This window comes from Lagenorhynchus albirostris, chromosome 5, assembly GCF_949774975.1.
Source record: "Lagenorhynchus albirostris chromosome 5, mLagAlb1.1, whole genome shotgun sequence".
NCBI lineage: Eukaryota > Metazoa > Chordata > Mammalia > Artiodactyla > Delphinidae > Lagenorhynchus > Lagenorhynchus albirostris.
In genome coordinates this window covers 18,138,965-18,162,431 of record NC_083099.1, presented here as the reverse complement: position 1 = coordinate 18,162,431, position 23,467 = coordinate 18,138,965, and the positions used below count along the sequence as shown (strand labels likewise).

At 38.2% G+C, this 23,467-nt stretch overlaps 2 protein-coding genes across 7 annotated transcripts in view; one reads left to right on the top strand and one right to left on the bottom strand.

Annotated features, from left to right (window-relative positions):
• The window catches only part of LOC132520874 (ceruloplasmin), a 67,198-nt gene that overhangs the window by 17,662 nt on the left and 26,069 nt on the right, over positions 1-23,467 (bottom strand). For all 4 annotated transcript variants that reach the window (XM_060149646.1, XM_060149647.1, XM_060149648.1 and 1 more), the window contains exons 10-17: positions 11,800-11,950; positions 9,468-9,680; positions 8,430-8,637; positions 6,782-6,921; positions 5,560-5,688; positions 2,456-2,562; positions 774-990; positions 216-355 (exon numbers count right to left, since the gene is read on the bottom strand). In XM_060149646.1, the coding sequence (XP_060005629.1) occupies positions 216-355; positions 774-990; positions 2,456-2,562; positions 5,560-5,688; positions 6,782-6,921; positions 8,430-8,637; positions 9,468-9,680; positions 11,800-11,950 (1,305 nt within the window). The remainder of the gene's footprint in view (positions 1-215; positions 356-773; positions 991-2,455; positions 2,563-5,559; positions 5,689-6,781; positions 6,922-8,429; positions 8,638-9,467; positions 9,681-11,799; positions 11,951-23,467) is intronic.
• HPS3 (HPS3 biogenesis of lysosomal organelles complex 2 subunit 1) overlaps positions 1-23,467 on the top strand; it is an 87,591-nt gene that overhangs the window by 52,289 nt on the left and 11,835 nt on the right. The window lies entirely within an intron of this gene.

The following is a 23,467-nucleotide window of genomic DNA, read 5'->3' as shown; positions in this document are numbered from 1 at the left end:
CATCCCCCACCCCCATCCCACCCATCTAGGTCATCACAGAGCACCGAGCTGAGCTCCCTGTGCTATATATATTTGACATAAATGCAGTACCATGTGTAAAATATTGTTTCTTAAAACCTTAAACTTTTCATAAGTCTCTCTGAGGAAATATTTTCTTCATTTACTTTAAAACATTTTCAAATAGAGCAGGAATAATGACCATGGTTGGCCCTTACCTGGTATTGGAAGCTGTGGCCATGGAAATGTACCGAGTGCAAGTCTATTTCATTGCCCATTCCCATCAGATACCAGTTGACTTCATCTCCCACATGCATTGTGAGGCCTTGTAAGTTCCCAAACATTCTTCCATTAATAGCTGGGGAAGACACATGAGTTTTTATTACCTTCCAGGATATTTTAAACCAACAGCTATTTCACAGAAAATAGGTTTATTAGGTTAATATATGGGATCTTTTTGAGGTAATAGAACTTATTTCACTACAGACAGGGGAAATGGGTACTTTAAGGTCAATAATATCACACTGCTTTTATAGTCACTTAGCACCAAAAGACTTATTCCTAATTTTGCATTTAAAAGGAATTGAGACTTTGGAACTGGGAGAGAAGTTAATGGATGATTTCAAATATAGTCCCCTTTTTGCTTTGAACAGAATTCTACCTCACATGTGAAGTGTGGCAGAAGTGGTTTATTATAAAATAAAACAAATGAATAGTTTCCAGAGTATTTGAAAGAAGAAAAGGGAAAAAATAGGTTTTAGAATAATGTATCATACCATGCATTTTATTGCTTTCTATGAATTCATCATTGGCTTTGTCTACTTTCTCAGGGTGATCAGAGTATGTTTTGATGTTGTCATCTAAGTACCAAGATTCATTCTCATCAAAAACAAGAAACAGAAGGGAAAATTCCAGTTTCTTTATGGGATTGAATACTTGCAAGTAATGTTTCCGACAAACAATCAGTGGGCCAATTAATCCACTAAAGAGATCCTGAAAACAAGCAAAAACTTAGTCATCCTTTTGATATAGGTTGGGATTTCAGAGAACTGGGACCTTATCCCCCATGACCTCAGGAACTTTGGAGGGACTGATTTAGGTAGTAGACTTTGCCCAATGTGGTTCTGTCAAGTCAGTAACTTTCCACTTGGAGTAGTTAAATTGGAACAATGTCGAATTTGTGTGGGTGATGCTCAAGTAACAGAAATGTGTTGCGGAGGCCAAATATTGGCTCAGCTAATGAGCAGCAGTTGAAAAGAGCCCCAAGTGAACAGTGCTGGTTTGCTTATGGAATCATAAGCCAGGGACTATGCCAGTCACTAAAAATCCAGAGATGAATCAAACAAAGACCCTACCTCCTACTAGGGACAATAGATGAATGGAAGAAATGAACCACTTGCTGCTGAGGTACAAAAAGTGCCAGTGAACACAGGGAACACCACAGTGGACTTAAATCTACAAGAACTTTGGTTTGACTGGGCATCAGTAATGGCAGATTAGATCTTGAATGGCCTTTGAGCTGTATTATGTTCTGGAATTTTAGATTTTGTCTTGTGGGTCATAAGTAGTCCTTGAAATATTGAACATGGAATGGCAGTATATGCATTTTAGACCAGTGATCCTGGTGGTAGAGTGAAGGAAGGTTTGGATGGGGAAGAGACTGGAGACTAGGAGGCCACTGCAGTAGTTGAGGCAAATTACTAGCACCTGATCTGTGGAGATAGAAGGAATGGACTGAGCTCTGTATAGGTGGGTGAATTGCCTGGGTGAGCCAGGGGTAAGAATTAGATACTCTATATCCAGGGTTCTAGCTTGAACAAATGACTAGGTTTGGTACTTGTGCTATTTATCACAACTGGGAATACAGGAGGAGGTGGAGGGAGATCTCAGTTTCCATTGTAGACTTGCTGAGTTTCTGTGCCTGTGGGACATGCTGGTAGAAGTGTTCAATAGGCAGGTATATAGACAGGTCTGGAACTCAGGAGAGAGATTTGGACTAGAGGTTTAATTCTACAAAAGAGTCTTGGTACATGTTCTGATTTATAGTTGTTGAGTGCTTTTTTGGCTTTGAAGTATTTAATCAAACAGCAGCTGTAGCTGTGCTGTGATTTACTGCTGAGATCAGCATTTTTATTATGTGATAATAGAGCTCTGAAATCATGTACCTCAGTTCTTTAGTATGTATTTTCATATCAAAAGGGAAATAGAATACCATTATTAATACTTAATCCTGTGGTACCCATAATCAGCAGTTACAGAGTTGATACATTTATAACTATATTCTTAAACAAACCCAAAAAAACCAAAAAACAAAAAACCCAAAGTGAATTTCAGAGCAGCTTACTTTCCTATAATTTTAACATAAAATTGGACCACAGGAAAACTCTTAACCTCATCTTCCTTCAACTGTGTGTCTATTTTGGGAATTTGCACAAAACACAAATGATTTAGAGTTTACCTTAACCCGATCCACAGTTGAATAGTAAGCCCATGGAATACAAGGAGAATCTTCTATTCCAGCTCCAGATCTTTCTGGGATTTTCCATATGTAAGTGCGAGTTTCACCTAAATTAATCAAGTGTTAATGTATCTGGTTATATTTGGTATGTATTTGATGTATGTATGTCAAATTGTTATCAAAGCCTTGATAACCAAAGACCCAGAAACTGGAAATGTCAAAGTAATTAGTTTTAAAAAGCAGCAGTACTCAAAGTTGTTTTCAAGAATTTAGTTTTACTAAAAGGAAACATAATAACCTCCATTATTTCAGAGATGATGAAAGTCAGGAGCACACAAGATATTTGCTCTAAGTTATAAAGCTAATAAATAGCAAAAGTACAACTTAGGTCACAGGGATCCCAGTGCTCAGGCCTGTGACCATCCATTACTATTTGTTGCTTCTCAGAAAACACGCAGAAGTTTCATTGTCTTCAATGATGAAAGGAATATTAAAAAGGAAAATTGTTACACCTCTGACCTAAAGGATAATGAAGCCAACAATTAAAAAATAATTTTCTCTCAGTAAATTTTGTCTGAATTTGGAAAAAAAAAAGAATTTAGTTTTAAGACCAACTGTAAGACACACTTTTATATATTCTTTTTCAGTTATAAATTAACTAGCCATGAAACACAGGCCACGCTACAAAGCCAGGAGGTGGCAATTCAGTATCACAATTTGAAGAAACTTCACAGTAGATCTTTCCTTAGACTTAGTTTGAAGTCTGCTTCTCTAATACACTTTTTTCTTTTCAACTCTTAAGCGATTTTCCCCCAGTGCTAGCTGCTTCCCCGCTGCCTTCTTTGTGTCTGTGTTTCTGGACTATCCTGTGTAATTCCTACAGCTTCACCACTGCCTGCCTGTTTTCCTTTTTCACCATTAGCCTCAGTGATTTCACAGTTCCTGGCAAGGAACCATTAGACCGCTTGATCTCATGGGTCACTGACCTGTCAGTGACCTCTCTTGTCTGCTCCATTCTGTCATACCATACACTGTTCTGTCACAACGCTGTCACATACAGGACATGACCACACCCTGGACCTTCACACTTGGAAGGAGCTCCACCCTCCTATCTTTCTAAGGTCTTTACCTTCTTCCACTTGCCCTGGGCTTCTCTCCAGCCTCATCTTTGCTGCCAGTCATCTCACGGCATCCTGTACCACTACTCACAAGACCTTGACTTTCAGCCATGGCCACTCACTGTCTATTTAGGCAGACCTCACCATTATATATTCCTGCTGTCGGAGTTTAATTAGCTAGAATTTGACAAATTCCTTTACGAGGGAATCAAGCAGGACTTGAGGGACGGTCTCGGGATATGGTAAACTTTTTCCTTTTTCCTCAAGTCCTCCATCTTACCCACCCCTGTGTCCTCACCCTTTTTGTAAACAGAATGTTTCACTGAAAATGTAAAGAGTAGATTCATCACCTGAACATTTTGTCTCTTCATCTAAACTCCTATTGTCTCTTCTCCATTCCCCGCCCCAACCTGCTCTGCCATCAGTGTTTGATGCCCAAGCCCTGGGCTTGTCCTTGACTCTTGCCCTAACAACCAACCTTTCAGCAGGTCCTTTTAGCACCACCTTTAAAATGGAACCAGAATACAGTTCACCACTTCAGCTGCTTCTACCCTCATACAAGTCTTACTAATTCTTTACCCAGATTATTGCGATAGTCCCCTAACTGAGCCTTGATTTCTGCCCTTGTCTCCTACAGTCACTTTTTCACACACCAACCCCCGGGCTGCGGGCCGGTACCTGTCCGCGGCCTGTTAGGAACTGGGCCGCACAGCAGGAGGTGGGCAGCGGGCAAGCAAGTGAAGCTTCATCTGCCGCCCCCCATCGCTCCCCACTGCTCACGTTACCCCCTGAACAGTCCCCCTCCACCGCCCCACTGTCTGTGGAAAAATTGTCTTCCACGAAACCGGTCCCCGGTGCCAAAAAGGCTGGGGACTGCCGCTTTAAAAAGTGTTCATCGGGTCATCACTGTCCAGCTCAAACTCTCACATGGGATTTCAGAATGAAATGTAAGGTCATAACCATGGCCTCTGATGTCCCCCTCCCTCCTACCGCATCCGGCTCCCTGACCTGCCTAGATCTCATCTCCTCACATTCTGCCCCTGTTTGCTCTGCTCTGGCCTTTGGCCATTCCTCAGACACACCAAGTCCACTTCCATCTCAGGACCTAGAATGCTCTCCCTCTACAACTCCCTGAGGCTCATTACTACTCATCATTCAGGTGTCTTCACCAGCGGCACCTCCTCAAAGAAGCCCTCCTGACCAACCCCCTACCTAAAAGAACACCCTTTTACTTACTTTCTCTCATCTGCCTTAATCTTTTTCATAGCACTTTCTACAATTTGATATTATATCTATATTTATTTACTGTTTATCTTGGAAGAATGTGAGGGTAATGAAGCCAGGGCCTTTTATTTCTATTCCCTTATACTGACAAGACCAACTCTCTAGAGTAATTTATTTTTTCTCACTTGATATACTTTGAGAACTGCTAAATTACTGAGAAATGGTCCTTTCCTAGAAGCCAACTTTCCAACGAATAGAAGAAAAATATAGCTTTTATTAAAGAAAATACACATTTATGTATTTAATCTATTGCACTTATTACTCTGTATTAATTAAAGAGACATTTACTGAGTTCCTAGTCCATGCCAGATATTGGGCTAGATTCGAGGAATTTGAAATTCTAAGTGGCAGCATCTGCCCTTAGGACCCTGTCTTTGGATACAGGCATGGAAACTTTCAGCCACATGATAGATGCTGTCTGGGATGTGTTCTAGCTGAGCCTGGGGAGATCATCTCTGCTGACTCAACCTTGAGTATGTGAGGGTGTTCAGTACCATCAGATTTTGTTCTTTACAGTTCTGTGGATTTTTTTTTCTTTTTTGGTATGTGCATGTAGGCATATATCACACAGCCGCATCTCTGTGTGTGCCCTCTCAAACACCTGCTCCTTCACTCTCTCTAGACGCACTCACGTGGATAACAGGTGTTTGTGGAAAGGCTGTAACGTCTATTAAAATGTACCCCTCCCCACACTGTGAATACCTGGTGCGGTTGGAGTCACTGTAGAACTCTCCGTTTTCACCCCATGGGCGTGTATTGAGTAGGACCTTGTGGCCATGTTTTTAAAGATAATATTAACTTTGTCTCCAACATCTGCATGAAGTTGTGGACCTGGCAAGAGTGAAAAGGAAGACTGGCTTATATAGCTATCAGATTGGAAGCTCTAACTCAGTAATAAAAGCAAAGATCAGGTAACTTTTTTTATCGTTAAGGATGTTGTCTTTGTCGTGTCCCCCCTGCCACCTCGCTTCATGCTGTAGTACTCTTGGATCGATACCCGGTCCCAGAGGATTCAGGATAAAAACACTAGTTATGGCTGTCTCTAAAGATGGAGACTATGGGTGCATCTCTCATCAAGAGTCCTAGGGGAGGTTTTGGCCTGAAAGTTCTAGACCTTCCTGTGAATTAAGGACAGTACTGCCTTTGAGAGGATGGGTGGGGCTACCCCACCCGTTCCTACCCTCTAGCCAATTTTAGCTTGTCTCCTGCCTGAGAGAATTTCTGTGACCCAAAAACAATGCCACTCTCCCTTGGGTGTCTTACTCACTCCAGGAACGGAGGATAAGAAAGCCCCAGGGAATTCTGTTAGTGTAGGAACACAGTGGGCTTGGGAATGGCTTCCCCTTCACTTGATGATTTTAAAGAAAATTCCCAAGACCAGTGTTGGTGGAGTTCTTAGACATTCTGTCTTAAAGTGATTCCTGAAAAATTGAAGTCAACTTTTCCCCAGCCTTGTGCACCATAAAACTTTTCCCTTTTCCTTATTTCCTTGTTTATATGTATACTTCTTCTTAAAGTTGATCATTTACATCTTAATTTTAAAAGTAAATAGCTATGATTTCTTTTGGGGGGGGAGTAGTAGAATAACAGGGAGAACTTGGTTAAGAATTTCAGTAGAAAGTAATTTCTAGCAATTTCATCAAAAATAAAGGCATCAATTTGATAAACACCAAATATATATAATTGCATTAGTACATGGGATATTATACATTGTTTCTGATAGAAGTAAGTAATATTTTCTTATGCCACATTTTTAGAAAATATAGGCTTCTCATTTTATTAAATAGATTTTGTTTTTCATTTTTATTTGAATAATGTTAATAAATGAACCAAGAAAATGAAGCCCATAGACATGGACTGACTCTCACCGCATGGATTACCACATCACCAACCCACACCCGATGAACTGGAGCTAGGGCAGTACCTAGAATTCCCAGGTGTTCTTCTTCAGGTTTTCTCTCCCCAGGAACTTGGAATGTGCTGTCAGTGAATCGCCGATACACAACTTTCTTGTACTTTGAGCCTATGTAAAATTCTTCCTTATCTAAAAATGCATTTGAAAGACTTAAAACACATACACACACACACACACACACACACACACACACACACACACGACTAAGGTTAGTATTTGTCTTAAGGAAAGTGGAAGTTGAGCTTTAAATTTTGAATAAAAATATATTTTAATTTAATTATGCTAGTTTTTAATATCACTGTCCCATTTGAGCAAGAAAGAATAAGACTTTATCAATAGACAGGTGTGGTAGAAATTGTACCTAGCTAGGAGTGGAGTCATCGGAGTCCTGGCCCTGACTCTGTCACTAGCTAAAATGATGTCTAGCTGGTCATTGCCTGTCAGAGCCTTAGTTTCTTCATCCCTAAAATGAGGTATTCAAGGGGATTCCCTGGCAGTCCAGTGGTTAGGATGCTGCACTTTCACTGTGAGGGCCCAGGTTCAATCCCTGGTCGGGGAACTAAGATCCTGCAAACCACGCAGCATGGCAAAAAAAAAAAAAAAAAAAAAAGGTATTCGATGAGGTGGTCTCTAAGTTTTCTATATGGCTCTAAAATGTTATGAGTCCAGATTTCATCAATGAAGTGTTCTCTGCTTACTGCAGTATTTCTGGTCTATAGGAACAGAAATGGCCTTTTTATCCAGCCATTCCCTGATCTAAAGCTTTCATTGACTCCTAACGGCTCTGCATACTTTTAACAGTTCTATCCCAATTATTGAAATAAACTTTACTCCCTTACAGCACAAATCACACTCACCATGGCCGTCAAACTGACCAGCTAACCGCCTGCCTTGCTGTAGGTTACCAGTCATGTTGTGCACTCCAGATCTGAACACAAGCCCACCCTGATCTCTCAAATCATATCCCCAAAGGGTTAGTGCATAATGGGAGATGGGAGAGGGGAGAGTGCTTGGCAAAGTATAAAAGAGCTACACCTGGAAGTGTCAGGTGATGCTGCACTAAATGTGTTGTTTCTGAAGCTCCAATAACCATCCTTTACTTATATTTGTTCACTGACCTCACTTTTACATTTCCACAGCGTACATGTTATTGGTGGTTTTTGAAGCATATTATCCTGTAAGTTCTTAGAGAGCAGAGACCATATCTGCTGTAGTGCCCTCAAGAATTTAAAATATTCTTCCATATATAATAAATAGTTTTAAGAATGTGAAATAACTGATTACTAGACTCATAATGAAATATCTGGACTAAAGGTAAGCAACAAATAGTTGGTAAAGAAAATTATTTTAGCTCTGAATGTAGGCATTAATTTTGGTTTTAGTTTGAAAATCTGACAAGGGCACATGAGTATGAGAAGAGAGTCTAATAGAAAAGAAAGTAAGGTGAGTAACTGCAAAGAATCAAATGAGATCAATGAAAATTTTCCTGTGAGAAAATTGAGAGAAGCAGAAATGAATGAGGAGGGTCCCTAGGAAGCATTTTGTTGTTGTTGTTATTGTTTAATGCAACTGTTCATTGGTTTTTAATTTAGCATAATTCTTACTACTCTGAAAGAGAAAGCTAAAAAAAATTGGGAATCGGAATCTGGAGAATTACTTTAGTTCTTGTAAATGATGCAGCTCCTTTTCCCATTTCCTACTTGGGGAATAATCCCATTCCACCTCCACCGCTGCTATGTAGTAGGTCCTTTCTCCCAGGTAGTGGTATGAATTCTCAGATGGCTGCCTGCACTGGTTCACAGTGTATTTTTGTTTCATGCCACCTGTGTAGTGATCAGTTGTGAGGCACTCAACATCAAAAGTTCCTGGAATGGTAAATAAAAAGGCAGTTCACCTCCTCCGAGTATTTTTACCCACCTTTCCCTATCAGTCATCAGCCCCTTTCCCTTCCCTATTTTTCTTCATAGTACTTATAACCACTTGATATACGCATTAATATACTTGCTTGTTGTCTGTCTCCCTGCATTAGAATTTCATCTCCATGAAAGCAGATACTTGATATATCTCTTTTGCTCACTGTTGTATTTACATTTGCCTAATAAAGGAAGGGTGACACTGAGCATGTCCTGCGTTTTAGTGGCATCTTATGAACCAAATAAAGCCTGAGGCAAGTTAGCATATTTTCATGTTTTGGTTAAAATTCTTTTTTGTTTTAGTTTGTTTTACTCATTCAGAGACAGTTCTGTCAGTGTCTCTGAATTTGCATGGCTAGAGTTCTAATATAGCCTATTCAATTGTAGACAACTAATTAGCCAACACTACATCTAGGGGACAGAGACATGACAAAAAGTTTAGATGCAAAGCCTTTGTGGGAGTCATTCCCTTTCTAGTCTGATTTGCCAGCTATCTTTAAAGGCCCATAATTGAAAAGGAGACCATCTTGAGGATTTGACTAGGTTGAAATGGGAGAAACCTCAGTACACTTTTGTCACTCCCTTCCCTCCCCTCAACAAACAGGAAATGGACCTCTCTGGCATATACTTAGCTGACAATAGCCCAGACATATCTTCCAAGGGAAGGAAGAGTAGTTGGGAGGCTTGGGGAAGGGATGAGCTTATCCTCCAACACTGAATTTTAAACTGAAACCACACGAATCGATCCAACAGAAACTTGTCTTGACTTTAAAGGAATATACCTTCCGTGTCAGGCTGCATGAAGAGCCTCAGACTTGTTTGAGGGAAGAGGTTTGCTGTGTCTCTCCTTTCTCCTCTTGACAGATAAGTGTTTCCTGAAAAGTATATCCCGTGTACATCAACCTCATTTCCAGCACTGAATAAATACCACACAACTGAGTCTCCTTGGCACATGTTGAGACCAGGCTGATTCCCGTACATGAATCCATTCATGGCTGTAAAGGTTGGGAAATGATATTTTGAAAGTGGTTTAATCTTATGTCCTACTTCATGACAACCTCCCAGACTTTCCAGAGCCAACTGGGTTTATTTAATTTTTAAAAGACCCATTCAGGCCTGCCCACCCCTTTATGTCTCAGGAGTGTCTCTGCAACTCCTTGCTGTACACAGCACTTCCAGGCAGGCCTGGGCTGAAAGACGTAGAGCTGAATGCAGGGTTCTTGAAGTTCTGGGCCCTGGGAATCTCACTGTTCTTCCCAGCGAGTCACTTCTCAGTTCTCTCAAGGGCCGTATTTGTGAGCACCAAAATGGGTGGATAATAACAGCTCTTCCAGGGCACTGTAGGCTGGGAATGTGTTTGTTGCTCTAGATGGAAAATTCTCTGATTCATCTTGAATAACAGGGAAGAGTATATGCAGGAAGTTTCCTCTCACCGCTCTTTTTTTATTTTATAACTCTACCATCCAGTCTGATAGATCCTTTTATTTATTTATTTATTTTTGGTTGTGTTGGGTCTTCGTTGCTGCGCATGGGCTTTAGTTGCAACGAGCGGGGGCTACTCTTTGTTGCAGTGCGCGGGCTTCTCATTGCAGTGGCTTCTCTTGTTGTGGAGCATGGGCTGTAGGCGTGCAGGCTTCAGTAGTTGTGGCACGCGGGCTCAGTAGTTGTGGCTCACGGGCTCTAGAGCACAGGCTCAGTAGTTGTGGCACACGGGCTTAGCTGCTCTGTGGCATGTGGGATTCTCCCAGACCAGGCCTCGAACCTGTGTCCCCTGCATCGGCAGTCAGATTCGTAACCACTGCACCACCAGGGAAGTCCCTCACTGCTATTTTTAATAGATAATATTCTTGACTCCTCCAAAATCAAAAGAAGTATTTTAAAGATTGTGGGTGGTGTAACTATTATCAATCCAATTTAAAAAACATCAGTTTGTAATACAACTTTACTTTTTTTCCTTCTAGTTATAGTGATTTTCATATGTTGTCCATTAGTGGCGTGGACATTATGATCAATCAGCTTGCTATCTCTAAACTCTAACTGTATTTTATTTATTTATTTTTTAAATTTTATTTCTTAACAGCTTTATTGAAATACAATTCACATACCATATAAGTCAACCATTTGTTTATTTATTTTTGGCAACGTCCTCGGCATGTGAGATCTTAGTTCGCCTGCCAGGGATTGAACCTGTGCCCTCTGCAGTGGAAGCATGGAGTCTTAACCACTGGACCGCCAGGGAAGTCCCTCTAACTGTATTTTAGAATTACACTAGAAGTTAATCTGATGCTGTTTCAATTAAATAAAGGTCTCTGGAGGTTGTCCTGAGGATTTAAAAAATAGTTTTAATAGTTTGTTAAAATTCCTAGGGGATTCTTACATGTAGTCAAGGATGAGAATCATTGAAGTTCTTGACAGCAGAGATCATAAAAGGAGCCTGTCATTATTAAGCCATAGATGAGAAAAGCATCTAATCCAATTGCTCTCAAATTTAAGCATATATCAGAACAACCTGGAGGATATGTTAAACAGATTTCTAGCCCCACACCCAAAGTTTCTGATTCAGTAGGTCAGGGATGGAGCCCAAGAACTTGCATTCCTAACAAGTACCTGGGTGACGCTGAGGTGGCTGACCCAGGGACCACATTTTAAGGACCATGCATCTAATTGGCATATATTATATGTTTTATTATTTTGAATTAAGTGAAACGAAGATTCAATTGACTTACATGTTAAATAATCAACAGTATTACCCTTAGAGCACTATGGTATTTAATCATTTATTGAAAATTAATCAATGGGCAAAGCTATTAGTATTTTGGTTTAATTAAAAGCATTACAGGGCTTCCCTGGTGGCGCAGTGGTTGAGAGTCCGCCTGCCGATGCAGGGGACACGGGTTCGTGCCCCAGTCTGGGAAGATCCCACATGCCGCGGAGCAGCTGGGCCCGTGAACCATGGCCGCTGAGCCTGCGTGTCCAGAGCCTGTGCTCCGCAACGGGAGAGGCCACAACAGTGAGAGGCCCGCATACAGCAAAAAAAAAAAAAAAAAAAAAAAAAAAAGCATTACATGTGCAGCACTGAAATAACTTGATATTGGTGGATGATACAGTACTTACAGTGCATCTTATTAGATTCCTGAAAGTCTTCATTTTCCTTATCCACCTGATCAGGTGCTGTTGTAAACATTCTAATATTATCATCCAGGAGTAAACTCTCATTCTCATCAAACACTGTAGGAAACAAATAGAACTCCTTGTCTACATCCTTCTGTAAATCAAAACAAGAACAATGAGGTAAAGACAGAATAAGTAAAGCAGAAAGACTTCCATATATACAATACTATTTATGCACAAACATGCTAAAGGAAGGACAAGAACTGAAGTTTCCATTCCTGTTTGAAAATGGAGCTCACAATATACTCCTGTTGACCACCAGAATTTTGATTGGTATCTGCGTAGTAGATTTTTGGCTCAACACAATAATCTAAGCCTCTCTCTGCACTTAAAAGTTCTGACTCTCCTCTCCCTACCTTTCTGCCAGCTCTGCCAGTTTCACTTGAACCCACCCCCAAATTGTTAAAATGGGGCATTTAATTGTTAAAATGGGGCAGGGGTTTTGTGCTTGTGCTAGAAATTAGGGAAGGTGCTATTCACAGTCATGAAAGCTCAAAGAATTCCTGTAAAGCAGAGCACGTGGAAGCAGATACATCTTAAGTGCAGAAATAGCCTGCAAGTGAATTGGAACAAGAATTCACACACAGATTGGTTCAAGATGGCGGAGTAGAAGGATGTGCTCTCACTCCCTCTTGCGAGAGCACCAGAATCACAACTAGCTGCTGAACAATCATCAACAGGAAGACACTGGAACTCACCAAAAAAGATACCCCACAACCAAAGGTAAAGGAGAAGCCACAGTGAGACGGTAGGAGAGGCGCGACCACAATAAAATCAAATCCCGTAACTGGTGGGTGGGTGACTCACAAACTGGAGAACACTTATGCCACAGAAGTCCATACACTGGAGTGAACGTTCTGAGCCCCACGTCAGGCTTCCCAACCTGGGGGTCTGGCAAAGGGAGGAGGAATGCCTAAAATCAGACTTTGAATGCTAGTGGGATTTGATTACAGGACTTCGACAGGACTGGGGGAAACAAAGACTCCACTCTTGGAGGGCACACACAAAGTAGTGTGCGCATCGGGACCCAGGGGAAGGAGCAGTGTCCCCATAGGAGACTGAACCAGACATACCTGCTAGTGCTGGAGGGTCTCCTGCAGAGGCGTGTGGTGGCTGTGTCTCACCGTGAGGACAAGGACACTGGCAGCAAAAGTTCTGGGAAGTACTCCTTGGTGTGAGCCCTCCCAGAGTCTGCCATTAACCCCACCAAAGAGCCCAGGTAGGCTCCAGTGTTGGGTCACCTCAGGCCAAACAATCAACAGGGAGGGAACCCGGCCCCACCCATCAGCAGTCAAGCAGATTAAAGTTTTACTGAGCTCTACCCACCAGAGCAACACCCAGCTCTACCCACCACCAGTCCCTCCCATCAGGAAACTTGCTCAAGCCTCTTAGCTAGCCTCATCCACCAGAGGGCAGACAGCAGAAGCAAGAAGAACTATAATCCTACAGCCTGTGGAACAAAAACCACACTCACAGAAAGACAGACAAGATGAAAAGGCAGAGGGCTATGTACCAGATGAAGAAACAAGAAAAAAACAACTAAATGAAGTGGAGATAGGCAACCTTCCAGAAAAAGAATTCAAAATAATGATAGTGAAGATGATCCAGGACCTCAGAAAAAGAATGGAGGCAAAGATCGAGAAGGTGCAAGAAATGTTTAACTAAAACCTCGAAGAATTAAAGAACAAACAAACAGAGATGAACAATACAATAACTGAAATGAAACTACACTGGAAGTAATCAATAGAAGAATAACTGAGGCAGAAGAACGGATAAATGACCTAGAAGACAGAATGGTGGAATTCACTGCTGCTGAACAGAATAAAGAAAAAAGAATTAAAAGAAATGAAGACACCTAAGAGACCTCTGGGACAACATTAAACGCAACAATATTCGCATTATAGGGGTCCCAGAAGGAGAAGAGAGAGAGAAAGGACCCGAGAAAATATTTGAAGAGAGTATAGTCAAAAACTTCCCTAACATGGGAAAGGAAATAGTCACCCAAGTCCAGGAAGCGCAGAGAGTCCTATACAGGATAAACCTGTATTTATATTATTATAAATATATATGCAACCAACATAGGAGCACCTCAATACATAGGCAACTGCTAACAGCTATAAAAGAGGAAATCGACAGTAGCACAATAATAGTGGGAGACTTTAACACCTCACTTACACCAATGACAGATCATCCAGACAGAAAATTAATAAGGAAACACAAGCTTTAAATGACACAATAGACTAATTAAATAGATTTAATTAAATAGATTTAATTGATATTTATAGGACATCCATCCGAAAACAGCAGATTACACTTTCTTCTCAAGTGCGTGTGGAACATTCTCCAGGATAGATCACATCTTGGGTCACAAATCAAGACTCAGTAAATTTAAGAAAACTGAAATCATATCAAGCATCTTTTCTGACCACAACACTATGAGATTAGATACCAATTACAGGGAAAAACACATAAAAAACACAAACACATGGAGGCTAAACAATACGTTACCAAATAACCAAGAGATCACTGAAGAAATCAAAGAGGAAATCAAAAAAATACCTAGAGACAAAGGACAATGAAAACACAAAGACCCAAAACCTATGGGATGCAGCAAAAGAAGTTCTAAGAGGGAAGTTTATAGCAATCCAAGCCTACCTCAAAAAACAAGAAAAATCTCAAATAAACGATCTAACCTACACCTAAAGGAACTAGAGAAGGAAGAACAAACAAAACCCAAAGTTAGCAGAAGGAAAGAAATTACAAAGATCAGAGCAGAAATAAATGAAATAGAAACAAAGAAAACAAAAGCAAAGATCAATAAAACTAAAAGCTGGTTCTTTGAGAAGATAAACACAATTGATAAACCATTAGCCAGACTCATCAAGGCAAAAAGGGAGAAGACTCAAATCAATAGAATTACAAATGAAAAAGGAGAAGTAACAGCTGACACTGCAGAAATACAAAGAATCATGAGAGATTACTACAAGTAACTCTATGCCAATAAAATGGACAACCTGGAAGAAATGGACAAATTCTTAGAAAAGCACAACCTTCCTAGACTGAACCAGGAAGAAATGCAAAATATAAACAGACCAATCACAAGTGCTGAAATTGAGACTGCAATTAAAAATCTTCCATCAAACAAAAGCTCAGGACCAGATGGCTTCACAGGAGAATTCTATCAAACATTTAGGGAAGAGCTAACACCTATGCTTCTCAAACTCTTCCAAAATATAGCAGAGGGAGGAACACTCCCAAACTCATTCTATGAGGCCACCATCACCCTGATACCAAAACCAGACAAAGATGTCACAAAGAAAAAAACTACAGGCCAATATCACTGAGGAACATAGATGCAAAACTTCTCAACAAAATACTAGCAAACGGAATCCAACAACACATTAAAAGGATCATACACCATGATCAATGACATTTATCTCAGGGATGCAAGGATTCTTCAAAATACGAAAATCAATCAGTGTGATACACCATATTAACAAATTGAAGAATAAAAACCATATGATAATCTCAATAGATGCAGAAAAAGCTTTTGACAAAATTCAACACCCATTTATGATAAAAACTCTCCAGAAAGTGGGCATAGAGGGAACCTATCTCAACATAATAAAGGCCATATATGACAAACCCACAGCAAACATTGTTCTCAATGGCGAAAAACTGAAAGCATTTCCTCTAAGATCAGGAACAAGACAAGGATGTCCACTCTAACCACTATTATTCAACTTAGTTTTGGAAGTCCTAGCCACGGCAGTCAGAGAAGAAAAAGAAATAAAAGGAATACAAATTGGAAAAGAAGAAGTAAAACTGTCACTGTTTGCAGATGATACGATGCTATACATAGAGAATCCTAAAGATGCCACCAGAAAACTACTAGAGCTAATCAATGAATTTGGTAAAGTTGCAGGATGCAAAATTAATGCACAGATATCTCTTGTATTCCTATACACTAATGATGAAAAATCTGAAAGAGAAATTAAGGAAACACTCACATTTACCACTGCAACAAAAAGAATAAAATATCTAGGAATAAACCTACCAAGGGAGACAAAAGACCTGTATGCAGAAAACTATAAGACACTGCTGAATGAAATTAAAGATGATACAAACAGACAGAGAGATATACCATGTTCTTGGATTGGAAGAATCAATATTGTGAAAATGACTATACTACCTAAAGCAATCTACAGATTCAGTGCAATCCCTATCAAATTACCAATGGCATTTTTTACAGAACTAGAATAAAAAATCTTAAAATTTGTATGGAGACACAAAAGACCCCAAATAGCCAAAGCAGTCTTGAAGGATAAAAACGGAGCTGGAGGAATCAGACTCCCTGACTTCAGACTATACTACAGTAATCTACAGTAGCATAGTAGATATACAATAGCCAGTAAAGCTACAGTAATCAAGACAATATGGTACTGGCACAAAAACAGAAATATAGGTCAATGGAACAGGACAGAAAGCCCAGAGATAAACCCACGCACATGTGGTCAACTAATCTGTGACAAAGGAGGATATACAATGGAGAAAAGGATATACAGTGGAGAAAAGACAGTCTCTTCAATAAGTCGTGCTGGGAAAACTGGACAGCTACATGTAAAAGAATGAAATTAGAACACTACCTAACACCATACACAGAAATAAACTCAAAATGGATTAGAGACCTAAATGTAAGACCGGACACTATAAAACTCTTAGAGGAAAAACACACTTTGACATAAATCACAGCAAGATCTTTTTTGATCCACCTCCTAGAGTAATGGAAATAAAAACAAAAATAAATAAATGGGTCCTAAGGAAGCTTAAGGAAACTACAAACAAGATGAAAAGACAACCCTCAGAATGGGAGAAAATATTTGCAAACGAATCAATGGACAAAGGATTAACCTCCCAAATATATAAACATCTCCTGCAGTTCAATATTAAAAAAAGAAACAATCCAATCAAAAAATGGGCAGAAGACCTAAATAGACATTTCTCCAAAGAAGACATACAGATGACCAAGAAGCACATGAAAAGCTGCTCAACATCACTAATTTTTAGAGAAATGCAAATCAAAACTACAATGAGGTATCACCTCACACCAGTTACAATAGGCATCATCAGAAAATCTGCAAACAACAGATGCTGCAGAGGGTGTGGAGAAAAGGGAACCCTCTTGCACTGTTGGTGGGAATGTAAATTGATACAGCCACTATGGAGAACTGTATGGATGTTCCATAAAAAACTAAAAATAGAATTACCATATGACCCAGCAATCCTACTACTGGGCATATACCCAGAGAAAACCATAATTCTAAAAGACACATGCACCCCAATGTTCATTGCAGCACTATTTACAATAGCCAGGTCATGGAAGCAACCTAAATGGCCATCAACAGACGAGTGGATAAAGAAGATGTGGTACATATATACAATGGAATATTACTCAGCCATAAAAAGGAACGAATTTGGGTCATTTGTAGAGACCTGGATGAATCTAGAGACTGTCATACAGAGTGAAGTAAGTCAGAAAAAGAAAAACAAATATCATATATTATTGCATATATGTGGAACCTGGAAAAATGGTACACATGAACTGGTTTGCAGGGCAGAAATTGAGACACAGATGTAGAGCACAAACGTATGCACACCAAGGGGGGAAAGCCACAGAGGGGTCGGGGTGGTGATGAGATGAATTGGGATTGACATATATACACTAATATGTTTAAAATGGATAAGTAGTAAGAACACTTTGTATAAAAAGATAAAATTCAAAAATTACAAAAAAAGAAAAAGAATTCACTCAATCTCCAGCCATCTGGACATTCTCACTTCCCCTTCCCCTATCCTTGGTGAAAAATAAGGAAGCAGAAACATTATCTGGTCTATGGAATGATTCAGTAGTTGACACGAAGGCAATTGGTCTAAAGAATCAAAGCATATGAATCCCTGAGGAAAACTTATTCTCTTAAAGAAGAGAAAACTTGAGAGATTATTGCATATCTTTTTCCTGAGATCATTTTTTTGGATGAAAAACATGCTTATCAAATTTTAAAAATCCAACTAACCTGAAGGTTAGATCCTGCAGACAACTGAATCACTGATGCAGATGGTCTTAAGAAAGCTCCCATAAGTCAGAAGAAAAGATTCAAAGATGAAAAATATATACCTAGTAATGATTTTAGAGAGAAGTTATAAAAGGGTGAGACATAATAATAATAAATAATGGTGGAAATATTCACCACTATAAAGGGAAAAGACTAGAGTATTCAGATTCAAAAACCTCACTGAAAACAAGGCAAAATTAGTAATATAGAACTATACCTAAAAATGTACTGGTAAAAATTTTGGATTTCAGAGAGACAAATTTCTACAATAATCCATTTTAAAAGTTACCATGAACATTGGACTCCTCAAGTACAATAAATGTCAGAGGAAGTTAGAGTAGCAATTACATTTTTTGGGGAAAAGATTATGATTGAAAAATTCTATACAGGCAAAGCACAACAAAGTGACATTTTCAGATGTGTCAGGATTCCAGCAGGGAACTTCTATAATCACTTACATACTGACCTGCAGAGAAAACCTCAGTGAAAATTTTACAGGTCACATTTCCTAATTATAATGCAACAAAACTGAAAATTACTCATAAAAGGACTAAAAGTAAAAAAAAAATCATATTTTGTCCAAATAACTCAGATCAAAGAAGAAACAAAATTGAATTTCTAAGAATTTAGTAAGTAATGTCCATGAGAACACTACAAGTCATAATGTATGGAAAATAGTTAAACATATAAACTGAGAGTCTGAAATGTTTATTTTAAGCAAAGCCAAATAAAAATAAATATTGTAAATATCTGAAAATTTTAGAAAAATAAAAAGAAATGAGTTAATAAAAGCAAAAGAAATTTACAAAAATGTAAAGGTATTAAAATTCTTCCCGATTTATTTAATGCAGATAGTACAACTATGATATATCACTAAAAAAGCACACAGAATCTAAACTAATATTACTTATAACTTAGATGAGAAATTCTAAATAAAACACCATCAAATTCAACACAGAAATATATTTTAAAAAAAACACATGCTCAAAGTAATATTTTTTTCCCCAGAACTGCAAGGATGGTTCAATAGGAAATTCTTAATGTACTTGGTCACACTTATTGGTCAAAGGAGAAAAGATAGGTAATAATTCAAGGAAATCTAAAAATAAATTTTTATAAAATTTGACATTCTGGCAGTAGCTGTTCCTTTTGTGTTTCCCTCAGAGTTTTGCAAGGCTGCCTCTTTAAAATTTAGATCTCACCTCAAATAATACTTCCACATTATCTAAACTTTAATTTCTATTCACTATCACATTACCCTGTTTTGTTTTTTTAAAACACATATCAATTCCTGAGGTTATTTTTATTTTTTCTGTTTGCTTATCTCCTCTCCTTTCCATGCCATCACTCCCTTTGCCCCTTCCTTTCTGCTACACCACACATTAGAATATAAACTCTATTAGAGCAGGTCTTATTTACCAATGAATTCTGTGCCTAGCACAGTACTTTTTTTTATTTTTGGTTTTTCTTTTTTTTTTTTTTTGAGCAGCTCAAGTGATTTTAAACAGAAAACACAGTGCCAGTAAACCAGAAATAGAATAAAAAGTAACAACTAATAGCCAATGTCATATTTAGTGGTAAAATAATAGAGATATTTTCATTAATCTCAGACACTAAACAAGGTACTATTTAACTTACTCTGAATATTTTATCCAATCTGAAGCCACATGGCTAATACATGAAAAAACCAGGATGAGGACTTTTTTTTTTTTTTTCTGGCTGCACCTTGCAGCATGTGGGATCTTAGCTCTCTGACCAGGGATCAAACCTGCACTCCCTGTATTGGAAGGGCAGAGTCTTAACCACTGGACTGCCAGGAAGGTCCTCAGGATGAGGACTTTTAATAGTTCCTGTAGACCTTCCTGTGTTGTGACTCTCATTTGACAAATGAAGAAAACAAAATATGTAGAGAAAAAACCTCACATTTTAAATCTCAACTCACTGAGTCTCAGCTCCTCTTCTGTAAAAATGGGGATAACAATACTTAGCCTCTTGGGTTGCTACGAAGGTTAAATGAGTAAAATGTGCAAAAGTGCCTAAACGGAGTTCAATAAACATTAGTCTCCTTTTATTCCTTTCCAAGGTAAGCACAAGATAAAATAATGGAATTTAAAGGTAGAAAACCAGGGACTTCCCTGGTGGTCCAGTGGTTAAGAATACGCCTCCAATGCAGGGGACACGGGTTTGATCCCTGGTCGGAGAACTAAGATCCCACATGCGGTGGGGCAACTAAGCCCGTGCCACAACTACTGAGCCTGCGCTCTCTGAAGCCCATGCACCACAACCAGAGAAGCTCACGCACCACAATGAAGAGCCCATGCACCACAACAAAAGATCCCACATGTCGCAACAAAGATCCCACGTGCCACAACTAAGACCCAATGCAGCCAAATAAATAAATAGATAAAATTTTTTTAAATGGTTGTAAAAATCGTTAAAAAAAAGGTAGAAAACTATTTTTTTTCAGTAACATATTTAAAAATTTTAAATGATGGCATTACCATTTATAATAGACAAATAAAAATAAAATATCTAGGCATACACTTAAAAAAATCCAAAACCTATATAAGGGGAACTATAAAATACTCCTGAAAAACACAAAAGTAGACTTGAACAAGTGGAAAGACATATGTTCTTGTGCAGGGTTACTCAACTTTATAATAATGGCTGTTTTTCCTAATTTAATTTGTATATTTGAGACAATCCCAATAAAACACTCTCAGGATTTTTTTTTTCTGGAGCCAAGTAAGTTTTTACAAGGTTCATTAGAAAGAATAAGTAAGCAAAAATGGCCATTAAAATGATGAAAAAAGTGCCTTGAGGTATGGCTACAAGTCATTTAAACACATTATAGAGGCTCTGTAATTATAATAGTATGGTATTGGTGCATGAATAGATAGAGAACAATGGAATAGAATAGAAAATCAAGAAATGGACTCAATTGTGTATGAAAATTTAGTATCTGATTAAGGGGAGCATTTAAATCAATGGGCTAAAGTGTGACTTTTTTAAAAAAAATTTATCTATTTATTTAGGCTGCGTCAAGTCTTAGTTGTGGCAAGCAGGACCTTCATTGCCACGTGCAGGACCTTTGTTGTGACCAGCGGGCTCTTAGTTGCAGTGTGTGGGATCTTTAGTTGTAGCATATATGTGGGATCTAGTTCCCTGACCAGGGATCGAGCCCAGGCCCCTGCATTGGGAGTGTGGGGTCTTAGCCACTAGACCACCACTAGCAATTATAGTAAGGTTACAGGATGCAAGGTTAATATACAAAAGTCAATCAATCTCATAGTCCCCTAAAGTGTGACTTTTTAATAAATGGTGTTGAGATAACTGGATAGCCATTTAGAAAAAGATAAATTTGATCTATTCCTTAACTGTACACCAGCATAAATTCTAAGTGGAACAGAGACTTAAAAGTGAAAAATGAAACCTTACAAGTACTTGAAGGCAGAATGGGTGAATTCCTTTATAACCTGAGAGTTGTGAAAACTTTCTTAACTATGACTTGGAATCCATTAACAATAAAGGAAAAGATGATAGAAATAAAAATTTCACATGGTAAACAACAACATCCATAAGCAAATTATAAAGGCAAATGATAAACTAAGATAAAAAATATTTACAGCTAATATCTCAAACAAAGACTTTCTATAACTAATATATAGAAAGCTTCTAAATCAGTGAAGAAAAATAACCTTATAGAAAAATGGGATAAGGTTATGAACAATTCATGGAAAAGAAGTGAATATAGTTCTTAATGATTTGAAAAAATGTTCAACAACTAATAATAAGAGAAACACAAATTAAAATTACAGAGGTACTGTTTATGTCTTTTCAGACTGGTAAAAGTCCCCAAATTTGGCAATACACTTATGAACTGTGGAAAACAGATAATCTAATCTCATACTTGGTGGGAGTATAAAATGGTACAATTCCTATGGAAGGGAATTTGGCAATATCTAGCAAAAGAGTACATGTGTTTATCCTTTGTCCCACCAGAACCAGATTTATCCCAAAGACATGTTGTCAAAATACAAAGAGACATATGAACAAGGCTACCTGTTACAAATGTATTTGTAAGAGCAAAGACTGGAAAGAGCGGAAACACCTGCCAAATAGTGGACCGATTGTATAAACTGAGGCATGTCTACACCAGGGAGTAATATCCACTGTAAAAAAGAATGAGGAATATTTCCATATATTACAGTATAAAGACTTACAGATTATATTGTTAAGTGAAAAAAGAAAGTTAGAATATGAATACATACACACACACGTTTGTTTTTTAAATAAAATAAAATAATTCTTTTATTCTTTAAATAAAAGAATAAGAGTTAGAGAAGAAATCAATGACACTGAAAACAGTAAATCAATAGAAAAAAATCAGTGAAACTAAAAGCTGATTATTTGAAAAGATCAATAAAATCAATCAGTCTTTAGTCAGGCTAACTAAGAAAAAATGAAAGAGAACACGAATTACTAATATCAGAAATGAAATATGGGATATCACTACAGATCCTATGGACATTAAAAGAATAATAAAGGAATACTATGAACAAATCTATGCCCATAAATTTGACAACCTACATGAAATGGATCAATTCCTTGAAAGACACAATTTGCTAAAACACACAAGAAGAAATAGACACTCTGAATAGGCCTGTATCTACTAAAGAAATTGAACCAATAGCTAGTAACCTTCCAGAACAGCCCAGAAGTGTTCATTGGTGAATTCTACTAAACATTTAAGGAAGAAATTATACTAACTCTCTTTAAATCCATCAGAGGACAAAAACAGAGAGAATACTTCTTATCTCATTCTAGCAGGCCAACATTACTCTAATACCAAGACCAGACAAAGACATTACAAAAAAACTAGAGATGAATAACTCTAATAAATACAGATATAAAATACCTTAAAATTAGCAAATAGAATCTGAAAATGTATAAAAAGAACTATACCATGACCAAGTGGGATTTATCACAGGTACTCAAGCTTGGCTTAACATTCAAAAATCAGTTAATGTAAAAAAAAAAAAAAAAATCAGTTAATGTGATCCATCACATCAATAGGCTAAAGAAGGAAAGTCATGCGGTCATATCAATAGATACAGAAAAAGCATTTGACAAAATCCAACACCCATTCATGATCAAAACAAACAAACAAACAAACCTCTTAGTAAAATAAGAATGGGGGAACTCCTCAACTTGATAAAGAATATCTACCAAAAAGCTACTGCTAAGATAATACTTAATGGTGAGAAACTAGAAGCTTTCCCACTAAAATCAGGTACAAAACAAGGATGTCCCCTCTCATCACTCCTTTTCAATATCATACTGGAAGTTTTAGCTAGTGCAATATGACAAGAAAAGGAAATAAAACGTATGCAGATTGGGAAGAAAGAAAGTAACTGTCTTTGTTCACAGATCACATGATCATCTATGTAGAAAATCCAAAAGGACTGACAAGGTAACTCCTGTAACTAATAAGCAAT